Genomic DNA, 22714 nt, shown 5'->3' with positions numbered 1-22714 from the left:
ATTTTGAAGGCATTTTGTAGACCAGCTATCAACTACAAACTGAATGCTGTGGAGAATTGCTTAACAAGGAGATCTATTTCCAAAGTGGAGGGGAGGAGAGGAGAAGTAGGAAAGAATAAAGCAAGGTGGGCACTGTCTGGGCTCAAATGAGGAAGAAACAGACAAACAAGTCAGTTGGGTTGGGCAGGCACAGAGGAGTCCTAGAACAAATAGAATATAGAAAAAAAAAGTCTGGATTCCAAGGTTTGCCAAGAAGCAAAAGGGAACCAGCAGTTAAACTCAGTGATGGCAGTGGCATGGTTCTGGGAAGAAGAGGAATATTCTTAGGGAAGGACACACAGGATATGGCAGAGTTACTTAACTGTAGAAAAAACTATAAAGAAGGGGAAAATAAAATCTATATTCATATCTAGCTTCAAAGAAATCGTTACAGCAATTGGAATTCAATTATATGCCTGGGATCATAATGAGCAATTCTGTGCTTATCATCACCGACTCTTCTCATTCCACCTGCAGCTTAAGGGATACAGGGAATAAACCAACCTAATTTGCATCCAATAATGATGTACTTAGATTAAGTTATAAAGATAATGGAAGATATTAAACTTGCTTGTGGAAACAGTGGTATGCACAAAAATAATCTTCACTGCCTTCTAGAAGCAATGGTTTCTATAGCCTGAAATGATACTGAGATTGACATGATCTTGGCTCCCTAATTACATCAGAGTGGGATTTTCTACTCCTAATGCTTAAGTGCATGTCAATACCAAGACAGATTGCAATATGCATATTACTATGCCAAGAAATCACTTTAAAATTATTCAATGTAATCTGTTAATAATTGAGTAACTTCTGGTAAAGAATTATTAAAACAACATGAATTCATCACTTTGAAAAAAGAATTAATAAAAACCAAAAAGGTATATAAAGACCTAAGCAACCTCACCCTGAGAACTGACTGAACTTCTGTATTCTAAGAACTATCTTAAAATGCTTGTGTTTTAAAGAATACTGGATTCCTTTCTAAATCGTACTCGTTTCATCCACAATGCTTATTCTGTTTTCATTTTCAAATCAGTGGGTTTCATCCGCTCCAGTATGGGGCTCTCCTTTCCTAGAAAAAATAACATTCTAATATTTAATATACACATTAAAACCGATGGGCATCAGTGTTCCAGACAGGATTCACTAACTGGAGATATATTTGCTACAGGGGTAGGAAAAAAACAGGAGGAGGAGAGTGCAGAAATAAGAGAGTTGCTATGCCAACCTACAAATGCTAATGGCATGACAAATACAAAAAGGTCACATAAAAAAAAATAGAAATAAAAGCTCTGATCAGAAAGTATATGTATTCAATTTAATAAACAATGCATCTACTCTGTTCAAATTCCTTCAAAACAATGCAGTTTAAAAATAAAAAAATACAGCACAGTATCACACCAAAAATCAGGTTGTCTTTGTCCTTCCTTTGATGTAGCTCTTAAATGCCTTAGTTTTCATCATCCACATCAAAAATACGGTGTTTTAAGAAAAAGTTACCTATAAATACTGAATGGATTTGCCTGCAAGTAGATCATGTAAAGATGAGGGGTAATATTTAAACACAGAGTAAAAAAAAAAATTAAAAAATAAGTAAAAGGTGCATTATGTGTGGTTTTACATTAATTAGATCATGCAATGAGATATTTTTGTCTTTTTGAGGTAGAATTCTGTAACAAACTCAAATGCATATCTTCTACTTATAATGGTAAAATGCTAAATGCAATTTTTAAAGAAATCTTTAAGGAGGACTTTCAGTTGATTTTCAAATATTTAGGCGTGCTTGATTAAAAATTAAAAAAAAAAATCCCAACTGTTAGGAATGTTCTTCCTATAGTCTTCTAAGGTTTCTTATGGCAGATATTAGTAATGACTTCTGTACTCTCAAATATAAGAGATGCATGCAGTGCAGTCTTTTACATCAAATTCCTGCAACAGAGACTGTTTGTAACAGAATTCAAACCCTCCAAAAATACAGAGTGAGTTTTCTTTCTTACTTGAAATATAGTTTCAATCCATGTTGGAACACCAACCATTTAAAATTACTCTTCTCTTTGTCTTTCTAGTACTCCAAAGGGAGCACTAACAGCATGCCAATGACTTTTCCTGGGTCAAATTCATGTCTTCAGCAGGGCAAAGGAACAGTACTGGCATGTAAACAGACTACCTGTGGATATCAGAGCATCCTCAGAGAGCCCATGGGAGAGAGGAGGATTGGGCCACAGCATGCACTGAAAATTTCAAATATATACAGTGTTCTAACCAATTTATCATCAACTTTTTGAGTGGGCAACAGAAAACACAGAAATTTTACAGTATAGCCCCTGTTTTCTAGCACAGAATTGAAGATCCGAGATAAAGTTTTGCATAAGCTTTGGTTGAGCATTCAAAGAGAAATGAATTGCTCAACCTTTTGAAGATCACCCATGGCTAATTAAAGACCTGCCAAGGCTTTACTAACAATTAAAAACTTGTCTTTAAAATCCCCAAAGAGGAAAATGCAAACAGCTGTTTTAATTAGCAAAACAGCAGATACTAATTAGCTTCTGTAACAGAGTATGCTGGTCCTTTAAGGACAGGACCAGTTTCAGCCCAAGTTTGTTACCCATTTAAACTACAAGTAGAAGGACTGGAATCAGATGCTTCAGGAAAAGCTTCTAATTCCTTGTGAAGTCAATATTTCCTGACTTCAAGTACACAAAAGAGAGATTTTATTGTAAGTAAACTTTTACGTTTATCCATCTTTTAGTTTCTTATCCTTCCAGAACTGAGTCGTGTACTGACATTTGAGCAGGGACTGAAATGTCTTGTGATGATCCCAGGGGGATGACAACTGTGACATCTCATCTTCTGGGCAAAAGGCCACTGTACCTGGGCAGAGTAAGACTAATATGTGCACATTTGCACAGCAAGCCCATGGAGTCCAGGCTGCATCAAGAATCCTGTGAAAGCAACGGGCAGCTGATTTGGGCAGCTGATGTAGAGTTGTTGCAACTGAGCACATCTTCCAGTTCTCCCAGTCTTTTGGGACTGGTTCTGAATACCAAAGAAAAACTCACATGAAGGAGAAAGGAATGGAGAGAACAGAAGAGGCTGGAATTACCCTTTGGCTCTGTTTAGAGCACAGATCCTTGGAGTCAGCAGATATGCTCTTACAAGATAATCAGTATGCATTGATTGTCAATACACTGCCATTTCCAACAATCATTTTTAAAGTTAAAAAAATGTAAGTTACATCCTGTAAGAGCTATAGTCATTTTGCTATAAGTGGGGTCAATTGCTATGGACATGATTGATAATAAACATGATATGAGATGTAATATGAGAGTTTAAAAGGCAATCTATTTGTCCTATCTACACAGAGTGAAAGAATAACTGAAAATATAGGTATGAAATAATAAATTCAAATAACTACAAAAATACTGTATCAAATAAGTTTGATATATGTGTTTGAAAACACCAGGCAGTGGCGAAATTTTTCTTCCAAACATCTGGAAGACACTTGCTCTTCAGGAATTGTGTTTGAAAAATCTGAAACTGTTGTGTGGGTATTCCTACACTGTAGGCCAGGGCAGGTGAATAGGTGCAACTGGAGGATGACAAAGGCTGCTCTTTTACCATTCTGTGTGCTCTGCACATTTTACATTCATTGCTCAGTTACCAAGAGCAGGCAGCAATAAAACACCACCCTTCAAAAACCAGATTGCGATTCTGATTATTGAATGGCATTCTAACTAAAACCAACAACATTTATTTGTAAACCCAATGATTATGAGAAAACATTTTCACAAAAAATAGAGATAACTATGACTTTACCCCTACAAGCAGGACTGTTAAACTCATTTCTCTGAAATCTCCAGCAATACTGTGGGATTCAGCTAACCACAAGTACAACTACCCAGGAATCCATGTTTCTACTTGTGCTTATGCTTTCCATTGCATATTTTAATCTCAGCTCCACCTGATAAATGTTTTCTAAGTAATTTTTTGTCTTTGTATAGCATTTCAACATCCAATTTTCAAAACAATAGGAGGACATCATGTTCTCCTTCCCTTTGAGATGACTACTTTGAAGTGGTAAAGGAAAAAAAAAAACCACAAAGACTGTTCTGTATAAAGGTCTTCAGTGTAAAATACCTACTTCATATAAGGTGAGTAAAGGCAAGTAAGAGGATATAACCTCAACTGCATGCATGGTCTCTTCTTTACGTCTATTGCTTTATCTTCAAATTAATATTCCTTTGTCTACAGATTAAACTATTAGAGAGGAATAATATTCTTTTCAGCATGATTAGAGTATGTCACAGCAGAACTATAGTTACTCTAATTTAACTTGTTCTGTGTATTAAGGTATATAATGTGCATTCAGATTCAGGATTTGCTAACTATTTTTCTACAGATAATATACACAAAGCTCAAATGTTTTCTCTGTTGCTGTGTTCTGTTTTTCCCAGCTTAAAATGCAAATGAGACATTTGGTTGAGACACTCCTGTTTTTCCAGTGAACAGAAGATGTGGCACTGTTCAAGCACTGTTCCTTTAGGGCCCCACCCAGCTCATGCAGAGGGTTCAAATGGGTTCAGTGAAATAATAAAGACATTTCTGGAGAGGGATTTTCATTGAAAATGCTTTTTAATGACATTTTAGTTACTGATGTGACCAAGCTTAACTGGCCTCAGGACAGACTAAGATCTTGTCCTTTACTAGAACAACATTTTTGTTCTCATATCACAGAAACAGGTCTATGAGGCTTTACTTCTCAATGAAAAAATATTGATAAAAGCAATTCACTTTTTTATTCCCCAAGTAGATTAGTACCTGTCTAAACGTCACAATAAAGTAAAGCTGTTTAAAGGGAGTTAGATTAAAAATCTTGTTATTAAGAAAAAATTGATTACGAGCTACTGAGATGCATCTAAAAATTCCAAATCCACTTCAGCTCTTGTGGATTAAGCTCATACTTAAATGCCAGAGAGGTTGAAATAAAGGAGGTACATCAATTTACAACCTTTTAGAAAGCTGAATATTTCAATTTGGGAAAAATAACCAAAACGAAACAAGATACATATGACAACAAACATTACCTGATCATCCTGTTGCCATTGAAAGATTATAAATCATCAGTACAAGGTTACAAGAAGAGACCATGAGTTATTTCTCATTAAATAAAAATTAATAGACGCCTAAAACCAAGGCAAGTCGAATATGTTGAAGCTTTTCCAAACTTCAATTAAATATAAGTTTTACTTCAGTAAATGCGTCCTGCTTGTACACATCCCCCCAGTAACTACTACTTCCATAAGACAGCACGATGACTGAATAGCTTCCACATATAAAGCTTGCAACTACTGCAAACTTTTCCTGCTGTGCTCCTCGCAGAGAAAACAACTTAAGGAAAAAAAACCCTAACAGTTTAACAGGTAAAATCTTACTTACGAGTACTTTGTCAGCAGCTCCAAATTATTATGCATGTTGATTGGATACGTCTCACTGAGATGAAACAGCTTCTCTAAGGCCTCATAAATGAAAATGATGCAGATAAGAGAAGCAAAGGCTTCTTCAGTAAACCGGGTAATGTAGCAGACTAGGGAGCTTGCATCAGTTGCAACAAGGATGATGCACAAGATTGCAGTCCACAGCCCAATGCTGGCTCTCAGAGAAAGGTATGACAACCCATACTCTCTGAAAATAAGAAAAAAATTAAACGCACTTAACCTTTTGTCCAGCCACAGTGAATGGAGACAAGGAGCTCCAAAATTTCCTTTTTGGGGACAGTCTGAATCAGAAATTATGTATTTACTGTGAACAGAAGATACTATCAAGTCACCTCCTGACCAGAGCTCTTCTCCCAATTAACAGGACACAAAGAGCTCTATCTCCACTAAACTGATCACATGAGCAGCTTTGAGCATAGTCACACACATAAAGTGTATAAGGTCCATTCACTTTATCCCATATCCTGCTTTGTGAACAGCCAACACCTGTCAATTTCTTTTTAAGCTGTGAAAGAGTAGCTATAACAACTTTCATGAAAATTCTGTACGGTTATTGCATATGATAATAGACCTCCAAACACACCGGGTGACATTATCACAGTGACCTGAAAGGTCTGTCTGAAGGTGCTAGAAGATTTATTTGAGTGCTAAGCGGGGTTTCCTACTCTGTGTTGTGCAGGAGGAGATCCTGATACAGAAGTCCCCGTCACAGCAATGAGGCAGAAAAGCAGATAGGACAGCAGAGAAGCATGATGGCTTCCAAGACGGAGACAATTTTTACCCACACTGTGGCAGAGATACATCAAGTACAGCACATTAGCCTGAATGTGAGTACAAGCTCTTCTGGCACGGCACTTCAGCCCCTCTCTGTCCACGTGAGGGAGTGACATGGTCTATATTAGGACTACTGAAAGAGGGCAGCACTTCCACTGCACTTACTCTCTTGGTGAAAGGTTAACACCTTTCAAGATAGGGATAAGATAAACCACTGATTTAAATGTATTGTCTCAGAGTAGAGAATGATAAAATTAAAACAAAAAGAGCAACAAAAAAAACCCAACCAAACAATAAACAAACAAAAAAACACTCCCCAAGCATCCTGAAGCTGTCATTCCTTTCAAGACAGCTGAGGGAAGGGGGAATGGAGGAAGGAGAGTTTAAAACAAACAAAAGCCCAAAATTTAAGAAAACTAGCATTTCTGCATTACCAATCCACTGCATAATTTTTGGACTCAGCAATTTATCTTGTAGTGCACTGCATATGGACTTCCAACTTTGGGATCGGTGTTTTCACGTAACAACAAACGAAGGATGATGAATGTCATGATCTTCACTTACTTGCAAAATTTGAATAAGATCTTCTCAAACACTAAAACTGGTCCTGTGCTGCCAAGTATAGTGAGAGGCTGTCCACCAAAAAGAGAGTAGGCAATTCCAGTCATGGATGCTCCAAATAGCGATTCTATTGCACTCTGAATATGATACAGAGAGAAGTGTCCATAAATTTTCAAACAGGTTCTTTTTGCAATGTCTTAAGTCTGTAGCCTTCTAAACATTGAAACACCAATATATAAAGGTGAGTCATGCAACAGTAAGGAAATACCAACCACAAAACTAGGAATGTAAGTTTGTTTTAAAAGTTCAGGTTTAACACATACTATACGACCTTCAGTTGCTTCTCCCAGCAGACCACCAAACGTGATGACAGGAGACATGCAAGCACAGTAGAGAAATAAAAATGATGCCAGACACTGTAGACTGAGAGCATCCCTGAAGTCACTCCAGAAGAAGGGAGCTTTTCTTTTGATATCTAAAATTAATCCTCCAAAAAATCTAAAGAAAACATAGAAGAGCTCAAATTAATTAAGGTGGCACCCCAAACTTTCTTCTACAGTATTGCTTCAACCACACTGCAGAGAAGCTACTGTTTATCATTTGATACTCCTATGTTTCACCCTTCATAGAAAAATAAGTTTATAGGAAGCCTCTTTGTAACTTAAACCAGGAAATTATTGTGGTTTTAAAACAAACTCATTTCCATGTCTCTTTTATAAATTCTTCATCTAATCATCCAGACACAAAAGTTCTGAACAGTTGCTTGCCCCCATGTATTAAGCCAAACTGTTTATTACATGAAATAATTCTGTATATTTGTTTAATCAGAAAGCTATCACAGTGATTTGCCCACACATTTATATATAGAGCTTCACATTCTTTATTTGAGAACCTGTTCCTAAATACACTTGATGATAGAAATGAATATACACTACCGTTTTTCAAGGACAAGAACTGTCATCTTCTGTCATTTACACTATGTCAAGTATAATCAAATATTTAGGAACAGACGCTCCCTTACAAGATACCATACAGCTGAAGTAAATAACCCCACAATGCTCTTTTTCTCACAGGCACACGATGTATCAGATGCTGCTGAGGTAAAGAAGGTTCAGTGCCACTACCTCCTAAATATTAAAACAATCCTTCAAGCTGTCAATTAGCAGGTTCAGTGTGAGAGAACAGCTTCCAGCCAGACTGACCATCATCTCCCCTGCCCCAGCGTACAACAGCACTGCAACTGAATCTTTAGCTTCGTGCAGGTAGGAACAATACTTAAATATCAGGAGGCAGCAAGGTAAAAGAAACATCAATTGCCCAGCTACACAGCACTAAGGCAGCCACTGACAGCTGATGCACTTATACCACACCATATTAGATGAGAGAAAATAAGTATTCCTTGGGGCAAATTCTTCATTCTGATGTATATTGCAGCCACCAGGGTAACCACAGCCTCATGTACCAGGACATATCATGGCTTACTGAGGTAAAAAAGAAATGCTAGAGCTGCACAACCCAGAAACTTCAACTACAAAAGAGCTGTAGGCATTCATAATACATGGCACAATACTATACCAAATTTTCCCTCATGCTGTACAAAGAAACATTAATCAAGTTTAAGAGAGGTCTGGCTTTTGTAAATTCTAGAGAAAGGAGCTTGCAATAAATACAGTGCGAAAATTCAAACCCTCTTGCCCTGTCCTGCCCTCTGCAAACTAGCATGTATTGTCCTCTTCAGCTATGTGGCACACGCAAATCAGGACAAATGCCTGAAAGAAATCACACGCCAAGACACTTCTGAGAGAGAACTAGACCCTTGTGATTCCTTTGGAACATCACTTTGAACACTTAAGATTTTTCATATGTTTTCACTAACTTTCCAGTGCGTTGCAGTTCTGGTCCAGAGTGTCCCCCAGGATGTTCTGCTTCCCCATGGGCTGCAGTTCCATTTGGCACTCCTGGAATCTTACGCTTCTCCTACCAAAGGGAAAATACACTTCTCATGGGTCTTAGCACCGAAACATAATTTTAGTAGAAAAAAAATTAAAAACAGGCTCTGAAAGTTAAAAGCTTAAACATAAAAATGTTATTTTAAGATTCGTCAACATAACCTCTTGATAAGCTGTAGAGGAGTTCTATTACCAGACAGTTAATAGTAAAAAGAATTGTGATTCTGTGAGATTTAAAGAACTGATCACAAAAAATCTTGTATCAGAAAACATTTTAAAGAATAGCAAGCTTTGATCAATTCTTGCAATAAGCTTAGAACAAAAGCAAACCATGGCTATTTGAAATAATCAAGGATGCTTATTACCACTTATCCCTGAATTTAGTATCTTTAGATACAACTGCCTGCATTTATTCAGGAGAGAACTAGTACTGAACTAAACCAAATATCATCACTACACTGTATGCTTGCAAGTCAAGGTTTCTCTTAAAGAAAATTAACCTAAAATAAAGAGAGCATGCAAAATATAGTGACCTTGCTAAATGCTAAATTAAGGAGACTTTACATAACAAAAATTCATCACAACTTTTAGAAGTGTCTGAATTTTACGCTGTACAAACCTGAGAGGGAACATTTTTAGGTGGTTCTATTCGAATTGTTGGGTCCCACTCTCCAGGAGGGAGAACAGTAACCTGATCAAGGAACTCATCAATTCCAGACACCAAGTCATTGCGGTCTTTTGCTTTGTAAGCGACATCATGGAATACCTGTGAAAAATTGAGAAGTATGTGTGGGAGGAGAAAGAGATGGAAAAAGGAACTCTCTCGACAGTTTTTCACAATGGCCCCTCTTCTCTGAAACAGAACACACTTTGTAAAGTTCCCACTAACGAAACAATCTCAGCTTCAACTGAAGATAGTTTCTGGTACATAGTTCTCATAGAAATTCCAGCTGCTACAGAAAAACATCCTTATGGCTGCTAAATAGTCTAGAGATTTTACATCCTAAACACAAGCAAATCCACTGGAAAGCAACTGTGTAAAATGGAATCTTATTGGTGAAGATATCTTTGCTTGTGAATACTGTGTCTCATTTTGTTATCTCCTTACAGCAGCATAATATGGGCTGTCACAGGATCATGAAATGAACTAGAATGCTCTTTGTCATCACCAGAATGATTAGCCACATTTCATCTGAAGGATTGGAGATTCCCTATTACACCTCTTCAGTTAGTACAAAACTGAACCATGAATAAAACCAAACCATGAATAAAAATACCTCATCTGTCATTAGTGTTGCAATTGATCTTCCAATCTCATGGTATTGTTGGCCTTTACCCAGTGGTCCAAGAAGAATAAACAAAAATCTGCAAATAAAAGGTAAATATAAAAAATTGTAAAGGATAGACAGTTGAAATTAACTATAAATATTACAGAAATATTTATCTAAAATGTGGACTAGAAGAATCTCTCAGATAAACACGATATATAATCTCCTTCAAGATCCTCACACATGCATTTAAACATGAAGCACTGCTCAGAAAAAAAATGTGAAAATAGCTTCCAAAAATATATCATAAGCTTAACAGTCAGTCTTGATTGAGACTACCAAAACCTCCTTACATAACAAACTTTAAACTACGTAATAAATGTATGCAATTATAATCTATGTACAGAACACATTAATTTATTTAATTCTGTTAATTCAACAGACTGGTTACGGTTACATAAATTATTGCAATAATGGAGAAGTTAAATTAACCCAAATAAAAATAATTTTTAAATCATTTTTACCACCATTAAGGCTCTGGACAGCCTCTACTCAAGGCTGTAGGCAAGTAAAGTTCTATAAAAGGCAGAGGATTTGTTCAAAGGAAATAACTAAAATTCTCAGTTTAGCCAAAATGCAAAAGACAATATTTTGACGTATACTACTCAATTTCTTTTATATAGACATTCTTGAAGACACCATTAATTGTCCTATTTGTAACTATTTGTTTTTATTTTGACCACAAATCAAGAAATCTGTTCTTTTCCCTTTGGTGTTTTTTTTTCTTGTGGGAATTTGGGGGAGGTTACAGGGAAAGGCTTTTTCCAAAGCCAGCTCAGTCCCTCAGTGTTCCTTATACACATGCAAAAATTAGAAAACATCCAAAAAGTCTTATCCAAAGTAACTACAAAGTACAACTCAAAGAATATGTTACTGTTTATCTGGTTAGAAGCAAGGATCTGAGTCTCAGCATTGCATTTCATGCCATAATATGAGTGTCATATGTGAGTGTCCTGAGTGTCACAAACAACTGGAATACACAGCCTACAGCTGGAATTCTACTTTTTATAGAAACTAAAAGAGGGAAGGGGAAAGAGAGACAGAATATGTGTACAAACATATGCACAAATTTAAAGGGAAAAAAGAAAGAGAGATAGTGGAATAATAGTTAAGTCAGTGAACTCAGATAAGGGAGAATCACTTTGGAGTTTTGATCTGAATTGACCTCAGCAGGACACAATGTAACCACAGATCTATCCCAAAGCTTTCTATTTGAATACAAAGTCTATTTTAGACTTTTTTTTTTAATTCCTCATAATTTGTTTTCAGAATCAAAGTACTTCATCAGAAAAGGTTTCAACTTGGAAAAAATTAATCTAATAAAAATTTATTGTTAAAAGTCATATTCCCCATCTTGCAAAGTAAATTTCTGAAGTAGAAACTTTTTGAAGAACATATTTACAGCATGTACTCCATCCATTCACTCACTATCCCTGGTCAACTAGATTACATAGTTTTCTTTTTGCCTTTTCTCAATTCCTTCTTCATTTTTTTTAGTTCTGTACATAATTATGTAGTATCACACAAGTAGTTTCAAATCCAGATGAAATATTCTAAGAAGCTGAATATTTCACCTTAGCATTTCATCTGGAGTAATACCAGTTTGAATAGGATAAACTGTGTGTTACAACCTACATTTCTACATTGTGATGTACACACAAACCAGCATCTGTGTCCGAATATACCCACCCACACACCATTACAGGATGAGTGGAAGGCTGCAGCTAAGAGATGCCTTCAACAAAGGGCAAACCAAATTCCTAACTCAGTAAATTACAAAGCTGAGGGTTACATCACCCTGTCTCCACATTGTACTCAGGAAAACAAAAGCAAAATCAACCCAACTGTACCTGGTTGGAATTGGAACTTCAGCCAGCCCTGTAAGCAGCACTGCAGGAGACAACCTAACAAAAGCCACAACGGCACGGTCCAGGAACTCAAGTTCACCAACTAAGATGTTTGACGCTTCAGCTCCAGGTGGTATCTTTTTCATGAAGTGTAGGTCAACCTGGGAAAAGTATATTAAATTACAACCTGAAAGTTACTCACAGGGATTTTTTTTCCCCGATTCGTTGACAGAGACTTTCTGGTCACTACACTATAACCTTAGCTATTTCAATTATGCAGTTCCACTGCTCTTGTCTGTTGAATAATTTTTTTTTAATAAAAATTTTTCTCTAAACCAAACAACTGGACATTAATTATTTAACTGATTTTTCTTGGAAACAAAGCACTGCAGAATTAATTTATAAAGACAACAAATAAAATTCAAAATATTGATAAGAACATCGGATTAATTTCCTAGTAATGCTTTTTATCTATAATCATAAGAGCATCAATACTTGATAACAATCCTAACAGCAGAAGAAATTAAGACATCTTATTTTTCCATAATTAACAATTCTGGAAATCATTAATTCATAGTTCAAAGTTGTTGTGTTATTATCTCACTGAGAAGAACACTAGATTCCAGTACACACAATTTTCCTTTTTCTACTCTGAGATGCATTTTTGTTTTCAAATTTAATGGAAGACAGTTGCCCCTCTGCTAAAGTAATAGAAAATAAGCTATCATGACCATTGACTGACTCAAGAGCAAACTGAAAGAACAAAGCAGAAAAAAACTTTGGAATTTTAGGCAGCAATGTCGACTTTTGCAGGATGATAGAAAAACACGGAGATACAGCTTCATCATGACATTGCTATAATAAGCTATAATAAGTATTTGCGTAGGAATGTATGACTCTAGACTTAACTCTGTAACAAAGACTCAAATGGAGTAATAAAGTATATAATGCATGTTTGATTTAATTATGCACCAGTATTGTCTACATTTCAAAATGCATGAATTTTGTAATTTGCTTTCCTTTTATTAATCTAAACACAACAACAGCAACCACATCCAATATAAACTGTTAAAGTGGACCATTTTAATGTCTATCTTACAGCCATCTGTCAGTACTAGTTTGCATAGTTTTTGGTAATATTTAGAAAATTGTTTTCTTGCAAATGGCTCTGGCACTAAATCAGAATTCAGATATAACAGAGTTGCCTGTGTAATGAAATCTTGGTTTGCTGAGAACACAAAGAGATATCTAATGCTCCTCTGAGCTACAAAGATTACTAAACACCTCACAAAGTTAAACAAGAACCATATCAACCTGGAAGGTTGGAGACCAAGTACTTTTTCAAGGTAAATTTAAAAAGTGAGGTAAATTCTGCTCTTCACTCAAATCACAAAATAACTCTTCAGGATTAAATACGAAACTAAGGTTCACTCTGCACGTAATTTTGGTGTCATAGGTTATTTGTAATTGAGAGGAAGAAAGCAGTCTTTCAGGAATGTAGAAATGTGCATTCTGTGCTGAGTTTGCCTTGTGAATGGACGGATTTAACACTTAAATGCATTTAACACTTAATAATTAATTTCGCATGTACAAAATGCTACAGTTGTGACATTGAGGTCCTCTAACATACAGATCACAAGATTCAAATCTGAAATAAACATTCTGTCTCCTGTCTGCCAGAAAGTATTTCCAGATACTTCCTGTACTATTTATCAGCTTGAGAGTCTAATATTGTCTAATAATGTTTAGGTAATGAAGAGAGCCCCATTAAAAGCGAAGTAGCTGGCAGAGGAGCGAACTGAGCAAACACACCCAAACCCCAGGTGTTGCTTTCATTGCATAATGAGAGTGGAGGTGGTCCTGGAGTGAATTTATGGCAGTAGCAGAAGCTACATATTTTGAACGCTTCATCTAACCTATCCATGATACATCTCTTATCGCAGAAGGTCTTTAGCTGGAGAGACCTGATGTGCATCTTAATCTGCACCCTAACCTGAGTCACATTCATGACCTGACACTAAACAGTCCCGGCAAGCTCCAACTAAATATAAAACTAAATAACTAATGCAGAGGCCATGTCCCTCCAGGGCAACTCAAGGACTGAAGAGTGGTGGACATCTACCCTGAAACCAAACATAAACTGACATGAAGACAAGCAAAATTCCCAACATCCCTTCTTAGTAAAACACATTAATCAAAGCTATTTATAAGCAGGGTCAACCGGCATTCAGAACAAGACAATTGCTTCACCTGGTGTTTGAAAGACCAAACTCCATCAGTATGGGACAGGGGTTTGATTCAGAAATAGTGTGTCCATGTGGAGCGCAGCAGTGTTGCCATGAGAAGGAGTGTGGATCTCTTTATGCATTTTGTGTTTCAGGACAATTAAGGTTCCTTTCAGTTTTTGGCATAAAAAAGTAGAAATAAGCCAGATGTAGTTCTTAAACCATCACCCCACTCTACTCAGACAGGAGTAAAGTGGTGCTGTGACAGATCACCTCCATGTCACCCTGAGAGCACAAAGTCCTGGTGGTGGCAGCAGAGGAAGAGGAGTGACACATTTACAAACAGCGCAAACCATCTCTCTCTCCATGCCACTGAAGAAACACTCAAAACAGCTTTCAGTGCCTTTCTCACATTTTTCATAGATAGATACCAATACAATCAACACAGTCTCAAAACTGTATCCAGATTAAGTCAGCTTTTTGAATCAACTCCAAATTTGGAATATTAGAAGTAGCCCAAGGGAGACAGATTAGCAAGGAGAGTATATGTGAGGTAGTCAAAGGTGCTTTTTTTGTAGAAGATAAATGAAATTAATATCTGGAACAAAATTAGAGCAAGAAATCACAATACTCAAGAGAAAATTAGTGTACTGCTCTAGTTTCCTCTCAATCCGCATATAATTCCAATTATAACCATTGGGAGTTATTGCAATAGCACATTTCAAGGGGAAACTGCACTTACGCATCTTCAAAAGGATAAATGGATCTATTTTAAGTCAGTCAAAAAGAAAGGTATTAGATTACAACCCTTTACTGTTATTTCATTCCTCCTAACAAAAGTTGTTCCTTTTGTATTCCTGACATCCCTGTTGGTATCCATCACTGTTGAGGTTAGCAAAAGATGAAATGTTGATTTCTTCCAGCTAGTTAAAATGGGAGGAGCTCTTTTGATCAGCAAAGCTGCAGCACTACAAAAATAATGAGTGAACGATCAAATGATACAGCTCCCATTCTTGTTTAATACAAACAGAATTGCAGTTGGACAACTGACTGGGATTTGGATCCTACAACACTCAAAGCAACTGGAGAAATGTTAAAGAAAAGCACTACTGAAACCTGTCATTCCCTTCACCTCTGCGTAGCCTAATTTTGAATAGACAACTTTATTTATATTTTATATCCTTTACAAATTTTACATCTTGATATTAGGACACTTACCAAAACAATTACTTTTACTTAACACTTTAATATAAATATCATTAAACAAATATTATACTTGACTCTTTAAAGCATTGTAATTTTAGTTCGAAATATGTTTAAAGGATTAACATTCAATTTTTAACAACCTGCCACTGTTTATAGATGTTTTTGCAGCCTCTATAGAAATGTGGTTCATAATAATTCCCAGCCATCCTCTTTTTTTCTCATTGTCATTGACAGAAAGATCTGTTTCCCCTCTTATTTCGGCCATATACAATTCATAGTCTGGAATGTTCAGTCAAAAATTCAAATTATGCAAATAGCTACTGCTGCTAGGAAATAAGTCTGGCACCAGATGGAGCAATCACATAACTCTACTTTTAGCTCAGCTGCACTAACATTAAAATTCAACAGACTCAAAGTGCTGTTCTTCAGAATTTTGGTTTAAATCACCTTTCTTCACTTACTCAACCTTTGTTGCAATAATGTGTCAGCTGAAGTCATCTATCCCTGTCAGGCCTGTCACCTGTATCCATTGTGACTGTCTTAGCTACATACAGACTTCTTAAACAAATTAGGATTCTCCTTCACATTAAACCTGAGAAGCTGTTTGCTTTCCTTTGCTATCTAACATTGAACTGTCATTGCAATCTCCACTACTGAACAGTTAACATCTTTTGTAAAGTGTACTGAAATATCTTGGCTTGCCAGAAGAATTAAGTTACAGGTTTACAGAAACACATTCTGTTTGAGACATCTGGAATCCACGAGTTCAGGTTATAAAAAGCATAGTTTGCATTCACGCATCACTTCTACAAAAAGTAAAAATCTGAGGTAAATGTGAATTATAGGAATTCTGAATTACTTTCATACTTAGATAATTTTCTGTTAATTTGTAAAATTTCCCCTGCAAATATATACCTGACATTAAATTTATCTGTGTTCCTAAACTGTGATTTCCTGTTACATATAATTTAGCGAGAAAATGCAAGATTCTATTTCGTCATACACAAACTGTGCTCCAGTGCACACAAAACTTCAATGCTAAAGTAAAATCTACACTTTACAGCTTTTCCTGACTCGTATGGATTCATTTTATTTAATTTTATATATCTGTTTGGTAGTCAGGAAGCTCTCTTCACCATCAGTGAACACTTACCTTGCTAAAGTCAACAGTGCTGTTTTCTCTGCTCACATCATTTTTGTTTTCAATACAGGCTGGAGTAGCCTGTGGGGAAACAATCTGACCTGCTAAAAAAAGTATCATTATTACAGAATACTAAGAGTTCTATAAATAAAGCAACATCTAACAACACAGTTATTAGAGATCTGCATACATTTTATATCATAGATATATGATGCACCTAAACATGACATTTTAATTAAAAAATTATTTAGAATAGCACATTCTCAAAAGACAGAACATTCATCGTGTGCAGTTAGGAACATGAGAAGGTTATTTAGACAATGTGAAAGATACTGCTGGATATTAGAAGACAAACTTTCTGTACCAATTAAAGCATACGATTCTTAAGATATTACATTTGAGGAAAGTCCCACCTTCACATAGCTTTTGTAAATAATTTGAGGATCTGCCAATTTTGGGTAATATCTGTCTACAAAAGTAATCCTCATTGACTTAAATAGGATTACTAATTTTTACAAAGTTACTCGTGTATAAGAATGTCCTGATTATAGCAACTACAAAAAACAACATAAAAGTGGACTGGTATTAAAAGAAATATATTGGAAAATAACTGATTTATAAGCTCAGTATTGAAAAATGTGATTATAGACAAGCATAAAACAAATGTTTCAACATTTTCAAAAAATTCCAGTGAGAATTTAGTAAAGTATTTTAAAGAAGTTTTAAAAATATCTCAAGGTGAGAAGTGTTTAAACACACCCCAGTCTTGTGGAAACAGAGAGCAAGTCTCTTTTGACCAACAAAATTTTGCCAACAAAAGCTCAAAAAGAAAAACAGAGTTAAGTAAAAAGTCTGTGTCATATAAAGCATATTTTTACTTAATGCCAACACTGCCCCTGCGCACGGCCAGAGCCCACCATGCACACACCAAGGTGGTGGGGCTGGCAGTAGGGCAGCACACAAACCCCACAGGGGCACAGGCCATGCCCTGCTTGCCTTCACTCTTTCTCCCTCTCTGGCATGTCAGAAGCCACACACAGCTCTGAACACCACAATAACGTACAAGAGAAAGTACCAAATATATGAGCCAACTATCTCTTACTGCCCTAACACATACCCAGGAATAACTACAGAGTCCAACTGGCCCAGAGTCAGCATCTCGTGCCCAGCATATATTTGTTTCCATGGCGAATAAAGTCTCTCATATGACTGAGAAATGATGATGTGAAAACATTGGTTCTGGTGAAAATCAACCTAAACTTGCACAGTAACAAAGACCATATGTTCATGATATTTGAAGATTAAGACAGTCAGAAAGTCCTAAGCTAGGCACATTGTCTGGGCAATTCCAAAAGCCACAGCGTGGCCCCTCACACCGCTGGGACTCACCCCTGCAGCCCAGGTGTGTCCTCAGCCACAGCCAGGACACAGAGCACTTCGTAGGATCCAGCCTGAACAGGACCAGAGACTTGCAAGAGCACCCCAGCCACTGCCAAAATGCTGAAGCATCCAGTTTCTGTCACAACTGAGCACTACAGGATCCCTGACTAAGTCTGGTCATGAATTCCGAGTTGAAACACTTGCTCAAAGAAAACACTGGTTTTCATGAAAATCAGCACCTCATTTCCCACTGGACAAATCTCCCATGACACAAAACAGGTTTAAGACTCTTGCACTGCATCCTGGCAGCATAGACAGAGATAGTGCACTTTGATTAAGTAGTACAGTAACAGAATGTTTAAAAATATATTGCTGGAAATATTATTATTAAATGTATCTATCTTTAAACTGCAAGTATTTTCATTTTTCTCTCTGATTCAGGACAAGGACAGATCAAAATAAGAATAGAAATCAGGGCTTTTGTTCAGCTCTACAGTGAAATAAACAGAGAATGGCAAACAGACATGTCAAGCATGTTAATCTAAGCAAGTAGAATAAAATTAAAATCAGAATTAGAATTTACATATGACAAAAATAAAGGATTGACTTTAGAAAGCCACATATTATTGTAAATTAAAGGAATTCATATAAGAAGAGGCTATTAATTCCTAAATGTCACAGGAGACAATTTTTGCAAAACAGAAGCCAGAAATTATTACATATGCAAGGTATTTATAAAGTCATTCAATTTGTCTGTTTTAATTAGAATTGAAAGAAAAACAGAGTTCCATCATTGTTACACCATCATCTTTACACTATGTATTCCAATATATTCTTTTTCTGTATTGTTTATTTAGCAGTCCTTGAATTATTTTTACAGGAATCATCCTGTACCATTACAGGTATTAAAAATAATTAATATCAAAATTATATAAATTTTATTTCTGTTCTATTTTGGAGATTTTATTAATGTAACAAGAAAAGCCCCTTCCATTATTCAAATAGAGAAGGCATAAAGTGCTCAGGGAAAGTTTCTGTCTTAACTTACTCCCAAAAACCTTAAAATTAAGTAATATAAAACCTGCTGACTCTTAATTTTTTTCCTTTTACACACTCCTCTGTATCCTAGGATCTATGAAAAGGGAAATAGTTGTAATAATTACTCATACTAATATATTGCATTATAAAGATGTTACACGAAAGTAACAGAAATAGCAGTTCATTATCTTTCTGTTGCTAATTAGGCACTTGCACTTTTTTTCTGGACCCAAAAATTTAAGAAAATGAGAGCAGAGATATCTGCCAGAGAAAAAAATACTGACCAACAAAGGAGTCAAAGCATGGACCACCTGTTTAAACACTGAAGTTTTAATATCATAATGGAGGTGTCAAAAGCAATTAGCATAACAGTCCAGAGGACTTTCAAACATTGTGTCCACTTTTCTTTTAGGAGAAAAAGATCTAAAGATCTACATATAAGGAAATAAAAGCCACTACCAGTAAGTATGTGAAGTTTTTAAGAATAGCATATGTTCTTTTTCTGTGCCAACAGAAGACCTCAAACTTTGATTTACCCATATGCTGGAGTAATCTGAAAGAACACAAGTTTTACCTTGAGGCAGAAAGACATGTTTAAATAGCTCTACAACTTAAGACAGCTTTCTGGATCATGGAACAACAAGTTTGGGTTTTTTACTGTATTGAGTAACAATCAAAGATACACAGTAGAGACAACAGGTAATCTCCTTTCACAAAAAAACCACCAAAGTAACCCCAAACTCTGGCCAGATTTTAAACATTTCTCATGGTTTATTACTTCTTTTCTTTGAGCTGAAAATATGGGGTTTGGGCTGCTAAGAATGGTGAAGGCATAAACCATCAACTCCCTGTAACTGGGAGTAAGAGCAGCAACAGCCTCACCATTCCACTATTTCCTACCTTCTCCTCATCAGTTCCATTTCAGCACTCCAGGCAAAATGGTTATTTACACATTGTATGGGGTAAATGCAGAATTTTATTTTTCAAGAGTGCAATGTAATACTTTGAGTCATTATAAAGCTGAAGTCTCAATTTATCCTGCAGCCCACCTACATAAAGCACGTGAAGGGCTGCATTCTTTGAGAGTTCATCAGGAGCCATTCAGACAGTTTTAAGTATCAATGCACAATGTGGTATAATTGAAATATCCAGGGTACATACAAAGGAATTTAATACATAACTAAATACATAACATGCTAAAATTGGTGTAACAGCTTTTCTATGTAATAAAAAGCCAATATCAGCACAGTTTCAAAAAATGATATTTTAAAAATTGGCATATTTAAAAAACAAGTGTCTTTTTCAGGTAATGTGAAACTGGCAGAGCTTTGAATAGAGCAAGAATTCACTCAAAAAACACTCTTTCATGCGAAGTCAAGCCATTTATCAATCAAAATAAGGTCCACAAGTGTTACAGTAATAGAAGTTTGCATTTGCAGATACAGTTTGGCATTTTTGAGACAGTTAGTCCTGACAAATTTAAAAAAAAATTAATCTCAGTAAATTAATGTCACATGTAACATATTCTTCGTCCCTGAAATGTAGAACTCAAGACATTTAACTATGTGCATTGTGGTTATTAATCAAAATCCAAGATGTCTCTAGAACATCGATGACAAAAACGCAGAACATTGTAGGCAGATACAAATCACAGTTGATGGAAACAAACTGGATGCAACCAACACATCAAAGGAAACTAAACCAGAAAAGAAATTGCTTATTTTTCTAAATGACATGTATTTCTTCCTGTTCAGAAAAAAAAAAATCCTGATTTTCAAACGTCTTCAATCTCAGACTTTTCACTGCAACTAGTCACCAATTTTCCAAATCTAAATGGACAACACTGTCCAGAACAAATCTCAAATATTGAAAAACAGTAAGTTTTCTTAAGTATATTATAAAATTCTAATACAACAGAGCAGTGACAGCATCTCTGCAGGCTGAACCGTGTGTGTGCCTTTAGGCCTCTTGATGAACAACATTTTTAATCAGTGGGGAACCATGTCACCCCCATTGTACCCCCATAACTAGAAGGAGATTTGGTGTTCACTAATGATAGGCAATTTAAGAGGATGAGGAAGAAGTCACTTTAGCTGTTTTTCTAACGTTAGGCCTGAATATCTCAAGCATAATTCACATGAAGTCATGCATATAAACTAAAATGCTGTGATTTGCAGTTTTATAAATTGATGTAAGAAAATGAACTTACAAATAAATGGCACTGTCCCCCCACCAAAAAAACAAATTCCACACAAACTTCTCTTAAGTGTGCCACAGCTGCAGACAAAGGCCTAAGGTATTTTTTTTAAATCACTATAGCAAGGAGTTGCATGCTGACAAGAAATAGAGATGAAGACATGGGTGTACATTTGAAATGATCTGAAGCCCAAGCAAGAATAGGTATTTATACTACCTCTGAACCTTCAGGGAGTTTACAGAACCCAAAGGATAGGAGATGAGAAGATACAGAGATGAGATGAGCCTGTTAGAGACAGACACAACAAAGAAAGTAAAATAAAGAAATACAAAGATGAATGATACAGCTTTATACATACAGATTACACATTTTATCACGGGTACAAGGAAATGTGGAGAAAGAAAGAATAAATATCAGATGAAAATGTTCATAAATACAAGTTATATTTTAGTCACATAAAAACCTGTGGAAAATACAACCTGATTAAAATTCATACATCTGAGAAGACTCTAAAACAAGAAATAGAGCATTAGCTAATTTAAGCTAGAATTAACTGTCTTTGAGTTTGCCTTCTCTTCAAGAAAAGCTGAAGCAATTCACCTGATCCAGATCCAACGCTTCAGAAAACTTGTGTGTATATCACTGGCATTGGTTGCAACTTACTCCAAAAATGGAAATACGTGGGCATGTACTTAGGAGTGCCTCCCTACCCTTTTCATGTGGCTCCAGGCAATGCCCACCTTTCTCCAGGTGATAGTATTGACATGGGAGTTTCACATGCTGTAAACTTGCTCTGAGTTATGGCATAAATCCTTGAACTGATCTTTAGGAGAGATAGCGAAACTGAAGAAGGTAACTAACACCAGCACGTAACTGGGAATTTTGACTTTCCAGGATATTAAAGGATGCTATCCCCTAAAATAGGACAAGCATTGTCCAATACCTCTGCTTGTGCTCATAGTGCCACAAAATGATGAAGTCCAAACCAGCCCATCACACTAATCAAAATAACTGGAAAAAGGCTTAAAAAAGAACATGTCAAAATGAACAGTTTCAGCAGCAGCTCATGCTGTTAACTCCAAAGATCCCAAATTGGATATGCCATTGCTTTCTTCAAGCTCTTCAGTATACCAATAAACCTCTCCTTGGAATTTCAGAATTTCTCAGAATCAGACATGATGTGTGGTGTAATGCAATTTTTACACTAATAATGTGCCTGCTCTGATGTCAAGGGAGAAGAAGCTGTTATAAATGGCATAAGTATGAACAGAAATCAGGCAGAAGATCATGTAATTGTGGGTAAATAACACTTCAGCAAGGTGCATGAAAATACAAGTAACTTAGCCTGCCATACTCCTCTACCAAATTCCTTCCTCTTGGACTTTAATCAGTGTAAGGTGTCTGTTAGATTTCATCTTATACACACACACACATATATAAAAAACATATACACCCCCTAGACTAAAAGTGAAATAGACAGTCAAAACTTCTTTTCCTAACTGCATTTTCATAGAATCAGTTATTTTTTCAT

General features: G+C 36.1%; 1 protein-coding gene and 1 long non-coding RNA gene across 12 annotated transcripts in view; one reads left to right on the top strand and one right to left on the bottom strand.

Moving 5' to 3' along the window:
- Positions 1–22714, bottom strand: part of SLC4A10 (solute carrier family 4 member 10) — a 154769-nt gene that overhangs the window by 29367 nt on the left and 102688 nt on the right. For 9 of the 11 annotated variants that reach the window (XR_002047275.3, XR_002047276.3, XR_752664.4 and 6 more), the window contains exons 7-14: positions 16581–16672; positions 12000–12157; positions 10099–10186; positions 9441–9587; positions 8749–8849; positions 7196–7370; positions 6876–7009; positions 5479–5724 (exon numbers count right to left, since the gene is read on the bottom strand). Coding sequence is in view for 8 of the 11 variants with exons in the window: in XM_039554817.1 (XP_039410751.1) it covers positions 5479–5724; positions 6876–7009; positions 7196–7370; positions 8749–8849; positions 9441–9587; positions 10099–10186; positions 12000–12157; positions 16581–16672 (1141 nt within the window). In the remaining 3 variants the exon portion in view is untranslated. The remainder of the gene's footprint in view (positions 1–5478; positions 5725–6875; positions 7010–7195; positions 7371–8748; positions 8850–9440; positions 9588–10098; positions 10187–11999; positions 12158–16580; positions 16673–22714) is intronic. The other 2 variants (XM_010406888.4, XM_039554818.1) reach the window with 1 other exon arrangement.
- On the top strand, positions 3761–10090 carry LOC109145682. Its single transcript, XR_002047278.3, has 4 exons — positions 3761–4193; positions 6217–6364; positions 7946–8134; positions 9932–10090. It is a non-coding gene; the product is annotated as an uncharacterized LOC109145682 (long non-coding RNA).

This window comes from Corvus cornix, chromosome 7 (genome assembly GCF_000738735.6).
Source record: "Corvus cornix cornix isolate S_Up_H32 chromosome 7, ASM73873v5, whole genome shotgun sequence".
In the NCBI taxonomy this organism is placed as follows: Eukaryota; Metazoa; Chordata; class Aves; order Passeriformes; family Corvidae; genus Corvus; species Corvus cornix.
The sequence above is the reverse complement of the archived record's forward strand: the minus strand, read 5'-3'. Positions and strand labels throughout refer to the sequence as shown.